Below are 19,620 nucleotides of genomic sequence, written 5' to 3' on the forward strand. Positions count from 1 at the left end.
AACTCCCGCCTGAACCGAGAGGATCTTTTTCCTCACGTCATCAGATTTTTTTTCCATCATTTTTTTGTTGGTTATTCAACTCATTTTTGTAACTTTTTTTGTCATTTTTTGTCAGATTTTTGTAATTTTGTCGTCACATTTTGTCACATTTTTGTTATTTTTTTGTCCATTTTTATCACATTTTTGTCATTTTTTGTTACATTTTGGACATTTTTTTGTCACATTTTTGTCAGATTTTTTGTCATTTTTTGGTCATTTTTTGTCAGATTTTTGTCATTTTTTGTCAAATGTTTGTCAAATTTTTTTGTCCATTTTGTATAAAACAAATCATTTTTTTTGTTACATTTTGGTCATTTTTTTGTCACATTTTTATCACATTTTTTGTCAGATTTTTGTCATTTTTTCTCAAATGTTTGTAATTTTTTTGTCACATTTTGTCACATTTTTATTCTTTTTTTGTCCATTTTTTATCAAATTTTTGTCATTTTTTTGTTACATTTTGTCACATTTTTGTGACAGTGGCAGACTGAGACACCCTCAGTGCAAGACGGAGCAGGATTTTTGCTTTTACTTATTTTACATAAGATTTTTTCTTTTTTTTACCATTGAACTGTTTGCACATTTCCTGTCTGTTTTGCAAACCCTGAGTGATCTTATTGAATGCCGAATGTAACAAGTGAATTTCTTTTGTGAGATCAGTAAAGGATTATCTCAGACGCTTATTCATACACAAGCATATTATTCTTCGCCTATTAAGTACTGCTTATTAATATCTTAATAAGCAGTACTAAGTAACGTGTTTACCTTAATAAATCCTTTCCGTAGTCAGCGCTTATGGCCTCTAGGGGCAAGAGTTACTTAGTACTGCTTTAACAAACACACTTTAATTAGATCCAAGCCTGTCTTTTTTAACTGCAGTGATCTTAAAATGCTCATTTGAGTCCTTTTATCAGCGTTATATCGACCAATGATCTGGTCAAACACAACGGCCCGACCTCTGAGAAATACTAATGTTAAAAGTCCTCAAAGAGCCGTCACAACAGCGTCTCTAACGGAAGCGCGATCAGGCTTTTATAATCACGGTCGCTCATCCATCACGGCGCTGACCCTGCAGTCTTGTATTCTCAGCTGCTGCTCATGTGGGAGCTGCCGGTCCCCTCTCAGCTAATGGCCCGCAGCCGCCTCTGAAGCCTTTGTCTGCGGACCCCGGACCTGTATCTGACGATCTGTGCCAGGTCCCAGTCTGCCACCTCCAGTGAATACCAAAGTGCTGTGCTGCAGAGTTTTACAAGTTTGAGTTGTACATGAGACGTTAAATGCTTCTCGCCGAGCCCCTGACTGATGATCGATGATGCCTCGCGCGTCCATGTTCCTCTCCGTAAAGTCAAAGCTCCCTTCCTCCCCACAGCCCCCATTCCTGCTCGCTGACTTCACGTCTGCGCTGCCTCTGTTGACCAGCGCGCTCCTTCAGCTCGTAAATAACCTTTTTGTGCCGGCAGCTGATACAAGGTGACTGTAGCGACATGCCCCAGTGCACCAGACTTAGGCCTCAGAAAGGAAGACGGAGAGAGTGTGCAAAAAGTGCAAAAAATGACTATATTCTACCTTAAAGTGAGGAATGCTGACTTAAGGGCAGATATTTTTATGTATCTGCTCCAATAAAGGCGTTTTTAGATCAGTTTTTGCACTGAGACAGATGTTTTTTGTGTTTGTGCATTATGTAACCAGGAAAGTTTGAATGAAACTTCATATTGGTGCCACAGGGGATCCTGTTGTGCATGTTTTAGCGGCAGAGGTTCTCAACGGTGGTTCAGGAGGACGAGAACGTTCAATCATCCCTGTGACACAAATGATTATTTGATGATTTGAACACATGAATCAACAGAACTCACATTATTTAGAATTAATATACGAACAAAGTTTGTTTTTTACTTGATGGAATAGGCCACTGTTTTTGCATACTGAGATATGTTCTTACCTGAGCTTAGACGAGTTCATGTGTACCTGTCTAGTCTTCACGCGTGCCCTCAGTCATGTAAACACAGCACAGACGGCAAACGAGGCGAAAACAGAAGCTACCAAGCTCTTCCACGTTTTCACTATTTAAATATGGTGACGTGAAGTGTTTCATTACAAGTATAATTACACAAAATGAAACAATGTGGATTAGCGGATAAAAGGGGGAACTATATTGTAAGGCGTAATAATACCAGGAGTAGTTTGAAATCCGGGCAGTAAAGTGAAGCTATTACTGCGCGTATGTCGAAGTACTCCTGATGTTAAGGTTCGGGTTTCCCTTATGGGTATCACTTTATTTTACACTACATTGATACATTGTAACTAAATTTAGTACAATGTAATGGGCTTTGTAACAATCTGCAATAACTTGTACCTATGTAGTACGTACACAATGGAATAACTTGTTTTAGTACTTTATAAGTGCATAATGTAATAGGACACGAGACCCTGAGGGTTAGGGCCTAAGATTGGGGTTAGAGTTAGAATTTTGTCTTATTACATTATGTACCTACAAACTACAAATACATACACAGGCCACAGGGTTGGGGATAAACTTCATCAAACATTTGTGTAAATGAGCCAGAAGTGTTGAAATATTTGTGTGCCAAAAGAATCAGAGTCTAAAAGTGTCTTAATTCGTCAGATTGGGTCTTGCTGTAAGACCGTACAGTCATAACCTTGATTTAATTGCATATAAACAGGCTAATCGCACCACAATCACCAATGCTAACGTGGCTAATGCTAACGTCCACAGCAGCTTATAAACACTCGCAGTGAGGACCTTCTGCACCGCTAAACCATAATTATTACAAGAGTCCAACAGCTGTAACTGGGAGAACTGAAGTACGTGCTTTGTTTTATGCGTATTAAGTAGCCATGTGCTCTGGGTGCATCTTTGCCTTTCAGAGTAATACAATAGAACTGGGAGGGGTTGGGAAATGCTTCATGTTTATGTCCCAGCGAGCCGTCTTTCCCTCTTGTTTGTCCCGAAGCTTTGCCACTTTAGAACCACGGACTGTGATAAATTGGGGAAAACATGGGGAGAACAAACTCCACACAGACCAGACAAGCCCCGCCCGACTCGGGAATCGAACCCAGGACTCTTGAAGTGAGGCAAAAGCTCAAGAGACCGGGACGACAGAGAAAGTGAGGCGTGTCCAGGAAGGGGTTAAGTGAAGGGAGCGTTCGTGAGCGCTGGAATCCACAGACTAATTGCACTGAGGCAGGTCCAGGCTGGCACCGGGAGCTCCACATCCCCCGGACCTCCTCTGAGCTCCAGCCCTCTCTCCCTCTCCCTCCTTCCTCCTTCCTCCATGACAGCCCCCCAACCGCTATCAAAGTCGCATCTCGGCCTCATTCACACCAATAATAGGACCCCAGCTGTTCCCTCCAGCGCCCTTGGATGGAGAGATTCCTCTGTGGAGAAATGCAGAGTAATCATGTGCTGTACTGGAGTTTGTGTTTGGGGAAAACAATAGGCAGAAAACAAGACGGGGCACGGTGGAGGAATCAAAAAGGGACAAGTTCGCTAAAGGACAGGCATCTGCATTATTGATCAGCCTTTGCCAGAGTCCGCTTGTTTCCGGTTTGGCACTTGCTGTGGTCAGTGTAGCTAGTTTTATCCCTAATCATCTTGGGTAGAAAAAAACTGCTTATTTTGTGTTGTTTTGTTGCTTGAGAGATTTTCAGGAAGGAACTACAACATCGCGCCTCAATGTCTTTTCCCAAGGCAGCGATACACACGTAACTTTCGAGCCCGTTTTCAGGTTTTTATTCCACTCTTGCAACAAAATATCCACCTCAGTTCCTTCCCACACACTCCAAACTTTCCTGTCTTGAACTTTTGAGAGCTTTTTCAGAGGGATTTTTTTTTTTTTTTTTCATATTTAATTCCCAGCCTGATTTACTGAGCATTGGACCCAAAAAACAAGGCAACATTTGAATAACAAGCCAATTCAAAGACTGAGCAAAATATCCAAAATCTACGGTGGCCGAGAAAGGTCACAACTACAACAGTCGAGTGTCCAAACTTTTTTCATCCGTGGCCGCGAACTGAAGTATTTGCCGCATGGAGGGCCAAAGATCAATGGTTGGTCAGTGCAGTGAAACATTCACCCGGTTGCTTTAAGAGAGGTTTAAACTGTGCCCTACACCTTTATTTAGGCTTGATTATATTGATTACTAGGGATGCACCGATACCACTTTTTCTAAACCCGATACGAGTACGAGTACTTTGATTTAAGTACTCGCCGATACCGAATACCCATACGAGTACAAGGCATTTTCTTCAACATTCTTACTTTTTTCACAGCAGATTGGTTTGTAATTAGTTAATTTACTCATTTACATTTCCTTAAGTAAAGTAGGCGACACATTTAAGAGCAGTTATATTAGAATTGTGCTGATGCCATTTATTGATTTATTTTATTTTCATTCAATATATTTTTTTATTTTTATTGCTCTGTCCATCATAGACGGAAAAGCCCATGTCCAAAAGTACCTCAATGCCTTTATTCATTTATGTATTTTTATTTAACAATAGTATTGAGATGTTACTTAAATGGTCTCTTTTCGTCTTTACTTCAGCTCTGTGTGGATTTTCTCGTGTGTTTTGTAGCAACTTAGCGAGTAGCTACAGCGTTTTCATTGTTCTGCTGCAGCTCATTTTCCCTCAATATAAACATGCTGTATCTCTTTAATTTGGATTTTCTGAGGACTTTTTAGTCGCTGGGTAAGTTTTTCAGATGAATAAACCCCTGGGCATAAAACGGCGTCAGAATGGCCAAAACTGTTAGCCGCGAGTTAGCAACGTTAGCCTGTATGTTGTAAACACTGCAGACGCTGCAGCATGAACAACATTAAACTCTGCTTAAATCCAGCACAGACTCTGATTAGAGAGCGCAGTCTGTAATAAAGTCAGCTCTATGTGGATTATTGGATTTACACTTAACAATTCTCCAGTTTGTTGCTGTTTTCTCTCCTCAGCTGAGAGCTGAGGAGCCGCTGGCCGCACGTCAAATGGTATGGTTTCTGGTATCGGGACCTCATGAATGAGTACGAGTATGACTACAAGCATGTGGTATCGGCCCGATACCCGATTCTGGTATCGGTATCAGTGCATCCCTATTGGGCCAACTGGTCTAAGTGATTAGCTGTTAATACATACGTGACAAATCTCTTGTTGGAGCTGCGAGGAATTTAATATTTTATGCAGTGAAGCAAATTCTATTCCATTTACAATGTGTGAAACTTGTAACAGTGTTTCAGCTGCTGATCATTTCTTGCCCCCATTATTTAAAGGGACTATACAGAGTTTAAAAATTGTAAAATTATGTATTTTCCTCCCCCTAAATGTTCCAGCCATGTCCTAATGTGTAGAATGAGCTCAGACCTGTTCACCGCCTCTAAAATCCTGCACTGTCACTCAGAAAGGTGTTACTTCGGGTCTGAAGTGCCGTCATGCACGAGCTTAATATAGAAGGTGCAGTAACATGTGTGACCTGAGGTGGCAGTAGTGAGTATAAAATAGCTAGCTTGCATCTAGCCCCTTTAATACACTTCCTTTTTCTCTGGCCAGTTCTGTTGTGGCTCTGGCTAAGTTGTTGAGCCACTACAGTCTCTCTGTCTCTTTCATGCTTTTTTCCTGCCTCTGCGAGTGTCTGACTTTTATTTTTCCTCTTGGATCACCTGCTCGCTGTCCACCCGAACCGCTAAACCAGGGATCTCCAACCAGTAGCTCGCCAAAGACTTTCTTCATCTCTTTATGCATAACTCAAATTTTAGATGCATTTTCTGTTGGTTATAAACATGCTGAACACAATTTGCAAACAGTTGGGTTAATATTGTAAAGTATGAGGACTAAACTCAGTCATTTTCTTTGAAATAATAATAATAATAATAATGCCTTACACTTGTAATGCGCTTTACAAGCCTGTATTAACAAGTTTCTCAAAGCGCTACATTGTCGTCATTATTCATTCACTCCATACTCGGTGGTGATAAGCTACTGTTGTAGCCACAGCTGCCCTGGGGTAGACTGACGGAAGCGAGGCAACCAGTCTGCGCCATCGGCCCCTCCGACCACCACCAACCACTCACTCACACACCACATTCACCCCAGGCTTCCTGGTGTTACCAAACGGTCTCCCATCCAAGTACCGACCAGGCCCTTCCCTGCTTAGCTTCCAAGATCTGACGGGATTGGGCATAGCAAAGGCGGTGTGGTAAATACCATCTTGGCTACTTATTCTCCAGGCTGAAGTCCACCCAAATAGCATTTTAAACATTTTAAGTGTTTTTGAAGCATAAGTAGTTCTCCGATGTTACTCTTGTGTAAAAGTAGCTCGTCGGGCAAAAAAGGTTTGAGACCCCTGAGCTAAACAATGGAATCTCAGCGCAATTGATCCGTTTGTTTATTTTAACACAGTGAGACCACGGAGGAGGTCGTCTTCCCTGACCGGATTACCACAGCTCGGTTTGCGATGGATGATGTTTTCCTCGCGGTCCTGTCGGTCGGAGACATCAAAGATGAACTGAACTAACTGAACTGACCAAGAAAAAGGCTAATTTGTTATAAATGTATGAACTATTGCTGGAATAATTCTCTTCCTCCTGAGAGGGGAGGTTTGAAGCAGTCAACACTTTCCCAAGGCCGTGGGAACCCAGGGTGCTGAGGGCGCTGCAGCACCCCCTGGTGGATAGTTTGTGAACTGTAGGCAATATTAACCCCTTAACTCCCACCTGAACCGAGCACATTTTCTCCAGCTTTACCCCAGTCCAACAAAACTGAGACGAAAACAAGGATGAAAATGTGAAAAAAGTGAGAAAAAATTGACGAAAAATTGCGAAAAAATGGACAAAAAAGTGAGAAGAATTTGACAAAAAATGTGAATGATTTGACGAAAAAGTGACAAAAAATGAGAAAAAATGAGAAAAAAATGACAAAAAGGTGAGAAAAATTTGACAAAAAATTGAGAAAAAATGGACGAAAAGTGATAAGAATTTGACAAAAAAATTCGAATAATTTGACGAAAAAGTGACAAAAAAGTCGCGAAAATTTGACAAAAATGAGACGACTGCCCAACAAAAAAAGTGAAAAACCTGATGTGAGGAAACAGATCTATTTAGTTTTGTTTGTCTTTCAAATGAGGCGTTACACTGGCCTACAGGATTTGGGTAAAGCTGAACTGGAGAAAATGCTCTTGGTTCAGGCGGGAGTTAAGAGGTTGATAAATAGGATTTATGCACAGAAAAAGTATTTTGGGGGTACATTTTGTCCCTCAGCGCCCCCTAACTAAAATATCTTCCCACGGCTCTGCACTTTCCCTTCAAGGCCAAGCCACGGAGCTAAACCAGATATGGACTGAGCTCTCTGGGTCATATTTTGCATTACATTGACTTTCAGACTGTAAATAACACACATACACCCCCCTAACCGCGCCCCCGTCGTTCTGCATCTGCCTCAACACGTTTCTTCAGTCCCGCCCCCCGGTCAACGGCTGGTCATCGTGTATTTCCCATGTCTTGATCTTTCTATGTGTAATGCGCTTTACCTTTACCTTGTCCCTCACCTGCTCGTCTCCCCTCTGTCTGGGTCCCCCAAAAAACCTACAGCTTATCCTCTAGTGAGCGTCTCCTAATTCAAATCCTGGTTCCCCTCAGACACGTCGCTCCAGCAGCCGTGAGGAGAATACAAGGAGATAAACTGAAGTATAAACCTCTTCTTCCAGGGAAGTGAAGCTTTACAAACGCTTGAAGAGGTTTATGACATTCTAATCTTCCTCGTTGCTCCTCATTGAGCCGATATATAAACAGAAATCACCCTCTTTCGGGCCCGCTGCTGTCAACTGTTCTTGGATATTGCTGTCGGCTGATCTTCAGGAAGCTGGAAAGTGTTGAAAGCCGTAATTACCGCGTTGAAAAGCTGCGTTTAAAGCATTCGCTCGTGTCTTCCTCCTGTAATCAGCGTCGTAATCTCAAACCGCTATTACAGACTCTGCTTTGTAAACGCATCAGGCGGTTTTCTGTTCTGTACAAACAGGCGTGAGTGTGAGGGAGCTGTTAAAGCGGAGGTTCTGAGCGTTCTTGTTTTCTCTTCCAGCGCCGATCTTCTACCTGGGGAACACGGACTACCTCGTGGACGAGAGCGACGGCTACGTGGAGGTGCAGGTGTGGAGGACGGGCACGGACCTGTCCAAGGCGGGCAGCGTCACCGTGCACTCGCGGAAGACCAGCCCGGTGTCGGCCGAGGGTAGGTGCTCACAGAGCGACACGGGACTCACTGCGGGGCTGTCCCACGACTCACGTATCGGTGTGATTGATTATTATAGGGGGACTATTGGGTTACGTGACACACAGATGATAACCAAGCTACTTTCAGGTCCTATTTTTTTAGTTTGGGACAGTTAATGAACACACATGAGCAGCAATCCCGCAGCTGCACACTGAGATTCCTCTAGTTCAGGGGTGTCCAAGCTTTTTGTGAACAGTGCCTGTGGATCGCGGGCCAAACACGGCGATGTCCCATTACAGTGGATGTAAGTCTCATTGGACCTGGATAGAGCGATGACATCATCGCTTGCAAACGTTTGAGTGACATTTGCTTTAAGACACTATTGAACGGTGCTTTATTTGTCAAAATACAACAACTGTACAACCAAATGTGTCCTCAGCATTTAAACCAGTTGATCGAGTTGCTCATGAAACAGATATTTTTGCACTTTGATTCAGAAAAGTGATTCTATTTCTCCTTAAAGGGATATTTCTGGATTTTTGACATAGGGCCTCATTTCCTAGTTATCCAGAGTGTTGCTGATTTATGGAGATATTTTTTTTGTAATTCATGCAGTTCTTATGTTTGAAGAGTTTCGTGGCGCTAGGCTAGTGCAAGGCTAGCGCATTTCTATGGTATCAGCTAGCCTGCATTAAAAACACCACAGAGCACCTGAGGCAAATCACTTATAACGCCAGACTAACCATATAAATGTCTGTGTCCATAGAATAATTTAAAATACCTTATATTTGAGCAGCATCAGCTTCGTGGTTGTATAAGCTACGCGGTGGCGGAGTGATCTGCTAGAAAATAGTCCCTCAAAATGCGATCATTCATGTGATGCAAGGTCAGTTATATTCCAAACAATATTCTATGGACACAGACATTTATGTGGTTAGTCTGGTGTTACAAGTGATTTGCCTCAGGTGCTCTGTGGAGCGGGTCACACTGTTTTTAATGCAGGCTAGCTGATACCATAGACATGCGCTAGCCTTGCATTAGCCTAGCGCCACAAAACTCTTCAAACAGAAGAACTGCTTGAATTACAAAGAAATATCTCCATAAATCAGCAACACTCTGGATAACGAGGAAATGAGACCCTATGTCAAAAATCCTGAAATATCCCTTTAATGTGAAATATCTTATTATATCAAGATATCACTTTTCTCAGTGCACTCCTGAGCGACAGGGACGGCCATAACCGCAAGTATTTCTTGTTTAGTCCGAAACAGTATCAATAAGTGAACCCAGACCAGTCAAGCCTTTGCTAAACTAAACAAAAAGGTAGAAAAAAGGCTGTGAAACGACTCCGTTAGCCGAGCCACTGCCGCTCGTTCAGACTCTTTCACGTGAACAATAACGCCATGACTATAATATGAAGGAATGCACCAGGAATCGCCAAAATCGTAGCGTTTTTTTTTTTTTTTTTTGACGAAACCGCCGCAGTTTTCTCCGACACACTGATGCGAGGAGGCGCCGCGCTCTGACAGACGCGACCAGTCCAGACACATGTAAAACCGGCCCGAACAATGGAGCGCTGCCGCCGGCCTGTCACGCCGCGTTTGGCCGGCAGTCAACAGCGTGCGTCGCCATGGAAACCGCCCAAGACCGCTCCAAAAGGGAGGGGGGGACGGGGGGGCGGGCGGGCGGTAAACTGAGGAGCGAGACGCCGGGATTAGGGAAAGTTATTTGAGAATTCAGGCAGAAGAGAAGAGTTTACAGGTTCGGGTACAGATACTTTTGGTCAAATCCGAATCGTTAAGGGTTTGGTATTTGCTATAAGTATTTGCTGTAGAGAATACTTCAATATTCAAAGAAAGCTGGCGTGTTTACATCATGGTCCAGGGACAGCAAGAAAGGAAGTGACTTGGTTGTTGCAGCTCAAATAAATGATACAAGTTTAAAAGAAATTGTCTTTTAATGGAATAAATGTAGTTATTGCTCTGATTTCTGGTTCTTTTTATGACAAATATTTTAGTAAAGGCAACGAAACAAGTATTGTTCAGGTCAGGTATCGGTATCGTCAGTCAAGTTCAGTCTTAACCTTTTAACCCCCGCCTTAACCGAGCACATTTTCTCCAGTTCGACTTTACCCGAATCTAGAGCTTCTTGAATAAAGCAACAAAAACAACAAATAGAGAAGATGTGCTTGGTTAAAGGGGGGGTATTATGCAAAATCGACTTTTTCAAGCTTTACATCATGTTATTATGTCATTCCCTCATTAAAAACATGCCTGAAGTGTTGCCTTGGCACATTCACGTATTTTTGAGTAATCTGTAAAAACTCTGATGGCGGCCATTTTAGGGACAGGTTTGCCTGAGTCCTCCTAGGAACGCCCCCACCTCCTGGAGACGCCTCCGAGCTTTCGTCACCAGCCGAGTAACCAACCACTGCTCCTCAGCAGAACCCCCTCCCCACTGATGCCACAGACAGCGTGTGGAGGGGGCGTGTCTGAAAGGGTCAGAGGTTCTTAAAGAGACAGAGGCCTATTTCAAGACATTCACTACAGCCATTTTGAGAGAGACATTTTATACAAGGCATTTATTCTAATTTACTGCATTTACAGACCAACAGACGGTTTGGTCATCATTGTAGTGTGATATAGACTGGTGCTATGTGATTGAAAAAAGCATAATACCCTTACTTACTATACTTTAAAGGCGGGCGGGAATAAGTAAAGTAAATTAGTAAGTGCTTTACTTGTCATTGTGCAGTTGTACAATATAATTGCGTGGTGTTAGGTGTTAGTCTGGAGTACTGCCTCAGTGATCCTCTGATCCTCTGAAACGGTGAAGCGCCTCCTGGGTTTGTGCCTATTTAAGAGCATGGTGTCCTTCACTGATCAGCTCCTCCACCTCCACCTCCTGCGCAGCTCCCTCCGCTCCACAACAGTCTTTCAAGTACTTGTATCGAACAAATTGAAACCCAGCCTTGGCTGCACCAAACATTAAAACAGTGAAACAAAAAGCAAATGTAATGAACCGTCAGCAGCAGGCGGGTAGTTGCCCCTTAGACTCTCCTTCGCAGCAGGAAAAACTCCAAAACCCAGTGGGAGAAAGGAGGAACCTCAGAGAAAACCACATGGAAGGAGAGATCCACTCCCATGGACAGACTATAGATGGACCCAGGGCTGATGGGAGTCCCTCTGCAGACAGGGAGCTACCGTTTAGTCCTCGTTGGAGCTTCAGGACAGAGGGTGAGGGACTCGTCCAGGCAGAAGATTCTGGTTCTCAGACCCTGATATCGTCGCACACGAAGAACAATTACAATTCAGACGCCAGAGGTTTCCCAATTCCCCCCACCCTGCGCCAAACCCCACGACATTTCACCGACTTGTTTAGTCCCAGTACAAAATGTTCTACACCTGCAAAGAGCAGCAGGTTTGAAGGTTCCCCGACGGAATATAGATGAAGGCGGCTCTCCTTGTTCCCCCACAGGCCCGTTATCACCGGTGGAGTCAGTGTGTGTGTGTGTGTGTGTGTGTGTGTGTGTGTGTGCGTGTGCGTGTGCGTGTGTGTGTGTGTGTGTGTGTGTGTGTGTGGGGCGCCTCTATTGGCATGCGCTGTGATAGTTCTGCTCGTCTGCTGCGCTCTTTGGACTTAAACCCGGCCCGTGCAGCCTTCCCCCCTCACGCCGCCGATTATCTCCCGCCCCCAGGCTCCCGCGCCGCTGAATACCGATATCCCGGACCCTTTTTTCTCTCCTCATAACTTTGAAAACGGCTAATCACACGCCGCCAGATGCAAAGCCCGCGCTTCCTCACGTATCTGGGTCATAGGTGTGGGTCAGGTTATCGCAAATTTCATTCGTGAATTTATTTTGAACGGGGCAGCGCATGTTAATGAACAGACGGCCGGCGCGGTAAATATGCCGGGTTTCGCTCAAGGCTCGCTCCCGTCCGCATCCAATTAAACTCACGAGTTCTGATAAAAACGTTAAATTTGGTTGTTAAAAATACAACTTCGGTGTTTCTCGAACTCTGGCACAAGCGGCATTGGTGGTGCTGATGCTTTTGTTTTGTTTTTCTCCTTGTTTTCTCTTGTTAAATTGTGTTTTTTATTCCTTGTCCTTATACGGCAGGGGTAGGCAACATCAGGCCCGGGGTCCAAAACTGGCCCTCCATTATCAAACTCTGGCCCTTGAGATGATTTTGAGGAACATTATGACCCAAATCAGAGCTCAAACGCCTGTTAAAATACATAGAAATGTGAAAAATACTGTAAATTCCTTCAAATGTCTTAGCAGAGCTCCCTTTAAGGTCATAATCTTAAAAGAATAATCATTGCAAAGGAAGAAATGACATATGAGTCATATCAATGCCTATCCTTTACTTTGGGATGGCTAAAATAGCATGATCCAGATCCTTTAAGAGTTTTTTAAAGAAGATGTTCATGAATGAGGCCCATTAATGGCTTAAGGCACCAAACTGTTCTTCAGCTGACGAGTGCACGCTTTAATGCACCTTTTCCTCCTCCCGGACGATAACAGGGATGAGTCACATTTCCTGAGAGCTGTCGGCTAAATGAAGGCCTCTTAAAAATGTCCTCCAGAGCTGTGATCTTCTGGGAGGTGAGGATGACTCAGAGGAGCAGTTTGCTTGCCATGATGTTAGGCAGTATCTCAGTGACACGATGATAGGGTTCAGCGGCTCTGACAGGTCGTTGGAGACTCGAGTCGCTGCTGGTCATGGCGATGTCTCCGAGACGTCCCCTGTAGATAAGGCGAGTCTCAGGGTCGTCTCGGTGAAAATGATCATGTTTGATTTCAGCAGAGTCTCCGCATGGTCTCCGAGAGGTCTACGCGGTCTCAAGCAGTCGTGGCGAGGTTGTAAACATTTGTTGTCATCAATCTGTGAGACGTGACTAGCGGCAACACGAGTCTCCAACTACCGTATTTTCCGGACTATAAGTCGCACTTTTTTTCATAGTTTGGCAGGAGCTGTGTCTTATACTCCGGAGCGACTAAAAAAAAATGTGATTTTTTTTCCAATATATTCCAATATATAATTTCACATGCCTCTAGAGGGCACTACAGGCTAATCGAGCAGCAGAAAGAAAGTTAGGAGTGAGCGAGAAGCGGAGGTTGCTCTTAGAAGACAACAAAACATCGCTAATCCTGGGCTAAAAGCTTGATGGCCACAGCGAGAGGGACGACTTCGCAAATGAGAGCTTGAAAAACATGTTGGTGGGAGAGGTTTGTCACCGGTGCAGTGGTCTGTTCCTTATGCTTTAGTATCTGAACTGTTTATGTGACGTTAACATAACAGACACCTATTTAGTTTGTTGTGTAATGTGTCACGTTAGCAAACCGTACGCCTATTCAGCCTGTTGTTCTCATCACGCATTTTAATGACACTAGTGCGTCTTATACTCCGGAGCGACTTGAAGTCCGGTCGTCTCCAGGCTGCGGAGAGAGGCAACGTATTGGAGAGGTTGCGAAGACTGCCAGTCTCCACAATGTCTACGCAACTCTCTTCCAGTGAGATAGGATGTTAAGTAATGGAAAAGTACAGTATGTAAAGATGTGTCAATAGAAGTCCAACAAATCGGACACTAGATCATCTTAAAGCAGAACTAAGTAACTTGTTTACCTTTAAATAAATCCTTTCCATAGTCCCTCTGGGGGTAATACAAGGATTAATGGGATGATTGGAGGGTCTTTCATCTCCCCCTGGTGTCTCTGGCCAGAAAACCACAATTACAACTTTCCCCGCACCGCGTCGGAGTCACCAATACACACTAATAGAATCACGAAGAAGAAGCTAACAGCGGGCTAGCGCCACTTTTGAAAATAATTATCTCCTTTGTGTAGTTGGATGTACAATATCCAGCTCTCCCTTTGTCTTTTCTGTCAGCGTAGTATTTATCACTGCAAAAAGTATAAAGCAGGGGTCGGGAACCTTTTTGACTAAGAGAGCCATGAAAGCAAAAATTTTTTAAATTTATTTCAGTGAGAGCCATATAATATATTTTAAAAGTGAATTCAACTAAATGTCAGTATAATAAGCCTCTGAATTTATTCTTTTAAATAATGTAGTTATAACACTCACCATTAATGCGACTTCTGGTGCTGCATGGATTTGCTGATGTCTTTGTAGTCGGGTTGGTACTTGGTGAGGTTAAGCTTCATGCAAGCGTTGAGGCTTTCATCCGTTAAACGTGATCGTAGGTTGGACTTGATGTTTTTAAGATGTGAGAATGACTGCTCACATGCATACGTAGACCCAAACATGGTCAATACAGCAATACTCACACGCTGCAGTGTGTGGTATGTGACAGGAAGCGCGTTCCAAGTTTTGAGAATCAGCTGGTCTTCGGGTTGGAGTTTTTTCATTTCTGTCCACATGTGCTTGCTCGCCAATTCCGCTTTCTGTCGTGTGATTCTTTCCAAATCTTCATTCAGTGACTTGAACTTATTCACCCACATGTCTGAGGCCTTCAGGTCAGCCACTTCTGCTTCAAAATCTCTGACGGAGACACCAGGGATGTAATTCAGGTCGGCTGTGTTCAGTGAACACTCGTTTGGATGGGTGATGAACTTAAAAAGACGAGCGTGCTCACGAAATTCTCCAAAGCGTGCTTTGAAGGACTGTAGGAGACTGGATGTGCAGCCAGATAGCTGGTGGAGATCAAGGTTTTGAGTGGGCTCACTTGCTGTGCATGCATCTTTAAATTGGCTCAGTTTTTCAAAATGTAGTAAACGACCTGTTTCAAGATCCGTGATGAAAAGCTCCAGCTTGTTTTCAAAAGCAAATACAGCTTGTTGAAGGGATAACACTGTATTTCCAGTGCCTTGCATTTTCACGTTGAGCTGGTTCAGATGTTCAGTCAGATCTACGAGATAGTAAAACTTGAGGAGCCACTCGGTGTCGGCTAGCTCAGGATGCACGACGCCTTTCATTTCAAGGAAAGTCCGGATTTCGTTCAGGCAAGCCGCAAAACGGCTAAGTACCTTCCCTCTTGACAACCAACGCACATTGCTGTGCAAAAGCAGACCAGGATAGTTGTTTACAACTTCATCCAGCAGTGTTTTAAACTGGCGATTATTTAAGGCTCGGGCAACAATAAAGTTGATCACACGAATGACCAGCGACATCACTTCGCCAAACTGCCTGTCACACATCTGAGCACAAAGTGCCTCCTGGTGTATAATGCAATGGAAACTTAGGATGGGTCTATTTTGATGTTCACGGAGAAGCGCCACAAATCCTTTGTTTTTCCCTACCATACACGGAGCACCATCCGTACACACTGAGAGAAGTTTATCCATAGGTAGACTTTTTTCTTGAGCAAACTCCATGAAAGACTTGAACAAATCCTCACCTCTTGTGGACCCTTTTAATGGCAGAACAGCAAGACTTTCTTCGCGCAGTGTGTCACCAACAACATATCTTGCAATCACGCTGAACTGCGACAAATGGCTCACGTCTGTTGACTCATCCAAAGCCAGAGAAAAGAACGGCGCTGCATTTATGTCCTTCATTTGCGTTTCCTCCACTTTGTTTGCCATCACGATGGTACGATCATGAACAGTTCTTGCCGACAGAGGCATGTCTTGTATCCGTTTGATTATCTTGTCTTTGTTCGGAAGATCATCAAAAAGTTCATTGGCTACATCCAGCATGAACATTTTAGCATACTCGCCATCTGTGAATGGTTTTCCGTTCCTCACTATTGCTAAAGAACCAGCAAAGCTAGCTGAATTATAGTCACCTTGCCGGGTCCATACGCGGAGTTGCTGCTGGCTAGCTTGCACCCTGCTCAGAAGCTCTTGGCACGCTTTCTTTCTGCTGTCTCCCGCAGGGTATTTTGCTGCAAAGGTAGCGTGGCGCGTGTCGAAGTGCCGCTTTACATTCGACCGTTTCAACGATGTAATTTTGTCATTGCAAATTAGACACACCGCAGAACCCGCTCTCTCCACAAAGGCGAATTCTTCGTTCCATTCGTTCTGAAATGTACGATACTCGTCGTCTTTTTTTCTTTTCGCCATCTTCTTCGTCGAAGGGTTAGCTTTGACCGAGCTAATGACCGAGCAGACTGATTCAAAAGGGGGCGTTTACCTGTTTTACCCAGCAACGGCAAACGTAGGCCAGTATCATCCAATTAAAATAATGCGCAGTGAAAAATCGATGATGGATTAAAACAAGTGAGAATATTTTGTTTATCTGCGAGCCATATGCAATCATCAAAAGAGCCACATCTGGCTCGCGAGCCATAGGTTCCCGACCCCTGGTATAAAGCATTGGCCTAAATGACTGGAATTGAGGAAATGTATCTTGTTTTGAGCGGTTTTCACTCATTTAGACACTTTTCCTGATCGGACCAAGTTTACTTTGCTTGTTTGAGGACATTTCAGACCAGTTCTAGGGTAAATCTCACTTGAAATAAGAAAGTAAAATTGCCAATGAGATAAGAAAAATTTTCTTACCCCAGAAAATTACCTGAAATAAGGACGAAATGTATTGATACCAGTCAGAAACATCTCAGAACAAGTGAAATAATCTAGGACAAATGCCCAAGAACTTCTTAACTAGTCAAAACAACAAAAAATTGGATTATTGTGCTCAAATTGAGATGTTTATACTAGTCGAGTTAATTACCTTTTTGCAGTCTCACGGACAATTAATGAGTAAGAAACGTAACTTGCTATGACACCTGCAGTGGCGCTTATGGCCTCTAGGGGCATGAGTTACATAGTTCTGCTTTAAATGCTGACATTCGTTAATGTAGATGGTCATTTTTCAGTATTTCCCTAAAGACGTTGTCTAATCCGATCCATCTTTATTTATTATGCGCTTAAAAAACATAATTGTTGACCAAAAACAACAGCACAAAAGAATGGGAAATTCAAATGACAAAAGCCCTGACTTAATTCAAAGCAGAAGTGTGTTTCAGAGCTGACATAAAAACAGAAAGAGGCTCAACCTCATGAAGGTAAAGAGCTTTTCTCCCATTAAACATCTGTATGAAACTGCTTGGATCAGATGGAGGGTTAGACCCGCCCATCCCGTCACTTCACAGTCAGCCCTCTCACGCTTCTCATATGTTATTCATGTTTCATTTATAGATATACTGTACGGCTGCGTCAGAGATGAAAGGATGCGGCGAAACCACTTTCCGCCATCACATGTTAAGTCGAATTTGCCGATGAAAGACGTCCCGCTCGGGTCCGGAAGCTCGCGGACGGCGTGGAAGGTCGTTTCGCTGCCTGTTCTTTTGAAGATGCAGCGCGTTCACCCTTTGCCCTCGGCTCCGTCCTCCTGAACGTACGACCCGGATCTGAGCCGCGGGGAGAGGGTTGGGAATCTGGCTGCGTGTAATAAGTCTTTTCTAAGTCATGAGGAGTAAAAGGCGGCGGTGGTTGAAAATGTGGAGAGCATTTAAAGATTGTTTTTGGATTTTTTCTTTGTACCATAGAAAGCACTAACTAAAATCTACTAACTAAAAACTCTGGTGTGTGGAGGTCGACCAATACAGGGTTTTTTTAGGCCGATGCCGACATTTTTGGCCAATATTTCTGCCCGATTTTTATTAAAGTCTTGTCCATAATCCTGTGTATGAAGCCTCTAAACTGTAAATCTGTCAGCAGGGGGCACTATATAGTCGACTATATAGTCACTGATTCTGTTGGCGATTCGGACACATGCGGCGTGCGGATGTTTTCTTTTTGTTTTTTTCTGAATGTATTTATTGTTACAAACGTTTATTTTATGAAACAGACCGACTGTTTTATTTGGCATTTAAATTAAAATTCAAACTATCATCACAAAAAAAATCACTCCAGCGTGAGCTCAGATACGCCGAAAGTAGGTCACAGGCAGGTGTCCGAAGCGCCAGCAGATTGAGTGACTACACCTGCTAAAAGTTTGCTAAACTCCGGGAATAATGTATTTCTGTGATAAAAACCAACCAAACTCAGAGACAGTGGAATATTTATGGATAAATACGAGTCAGATACTTTATATTTCACATGGATTTTACATGAATGGCTTGGATTATTCGGGAGGAGGCTGTCGGTCATTTAACAGCTCCAGCTAAAGGTTAGCAGCTAACGTTAGCATCTTTTCACCGTAACAGTTTATATTTTGGTTGTTTATTCATGACAAATACACAGGCTAATGGTCAGAAAAACCTGACTATGAGGTCTATAAAGTTGTGCCAGATTTGCACTGTGATTTTGTCAGCTCCTGAGGCCTCGGAAGTTGTGGGAGCTCATTTTAAGACTCCAATGCAAAAAACGGGAAGCCTCTATTACTTTTGGTTCTGGAGATATCAGCCGTTTTTCGGCATTAGATCGGCTGACAGCCGATATTATATCATGGTTAGTGAAAATTCTGATGATAACTAGCGTGCATTATTTTCGTATAACTACACAGTTAGTCCGGCAACTGTTGTTAAGTTCCAGCACCTCATGTTTTTTCGTTGCATTGTTAATTAGTGTCTATTTGGCCCAGACCATTTTTGGTTCGGATTGGAACGGGGAAGGCAGGAGCGGTTCAAGATGGATTCTTGTGTGTTAAAAATGTGTCACATGTCTTTTGTGGGGTTTTGATGATGTAATGGTTTTTGAGAGAGTGTTGAGGATTTATGGATGCTGCAACAGAAAGATGAACAGAACTTATTGTTGAATTGTTGTGTTTTATAGTTCCTTATGTTCCCTGTTGTGGACAATTAAAGCTTTTCTTCTTTTTTCTCTTTTTATGATATCACTCTTTGTACTTGACCTCTTGTGTGTTTTCCCGCCTCGTGCAGCTGGACTGGATTACGTGGGGATCAGCCGCAGCCTGGATTTCGCCCCGGGGGTCACGGTGCAGAGGGTGCGGGTCACCGTCCTGGATGACCTGGGCCAGCCGGTGCTGGAGGGGCCCGAGAGGTTCCTGCTGCAGCTGAGGATGCCCATGAACGGCATCCTGGGGGAGCCGAGCCGAGCCACGGTGACCATCAACGACTCCATCTCCGACTGTGAGTGAGGCGGCCACAAAACATACACAAAATCCTCCTTTGTTTTAGTCCAGAAGATAGAAATAAACACCTGGATGACTGAGAAGAACGAAAGCTCTATGTGTTGTGTGCAGTGCCGCAGGTGCAGTTCCGTGACCCGCTGTACGTGGCGTCCGAGAGCGCGGGCCGAGTGTCCGCCGTCGTGTTCCGCAGCGGCGACATCAGCCACAGGTCGACCGTGCGCTGCTACAGCCGCCAGGGCTCCGCTCAGGTCATGATGGACTTCACCGAGAGACCCAACACCGACGCCTCCATCATCACCTTCCAGCCAGGTGAGAAGCGTTTGCTCATGTGCAAAAGTGGATCAGCAGCAGAATCTATTTACTGTG

At 43.8% G+C, this 19,620-nt stretch overlaps 1 protein-coding gene across 1 annotated transcript in view; it reads left to right on the plus strand.

The window, feature by feature from the left end:
• Nucleotides 1–19,620, plus strand: part of LOC306977133 (FRAS1-related extracellular matrix protein 2-like) — a 222,201-nt gene that overhangs the window by 149,487 nt on the left and 53,094 nt on the right. Inside the window, exons 7-9 of the mRNA XM_079575315.1 lie at nt 8,120–8,269; nt 19,043–19,252; nt 19,366–19,563. Of these exons, the coding sequence (XP_079431441.1) occupies nt 8,120–8,269; nt 19,043–19,252; nt 19,366–19,563 (558 nt within the window). The remainder of the gene's footprint in view (nt 1–8,119; nt 8,270–19,042; nt 19,253–19,365; nt 19,564–19,620) is intronic.

The sequence above is a fragment of the Gobius niger genome, assembly GCF_951799975.1.
Source record: "Gobius niger genome assembly, chromosome: 1".
NCBI lineage: Eukaryota > Metazoa > Chordata > Actinopteri > Gobiiformes > Gobiidae > Gobius > Gobius niger.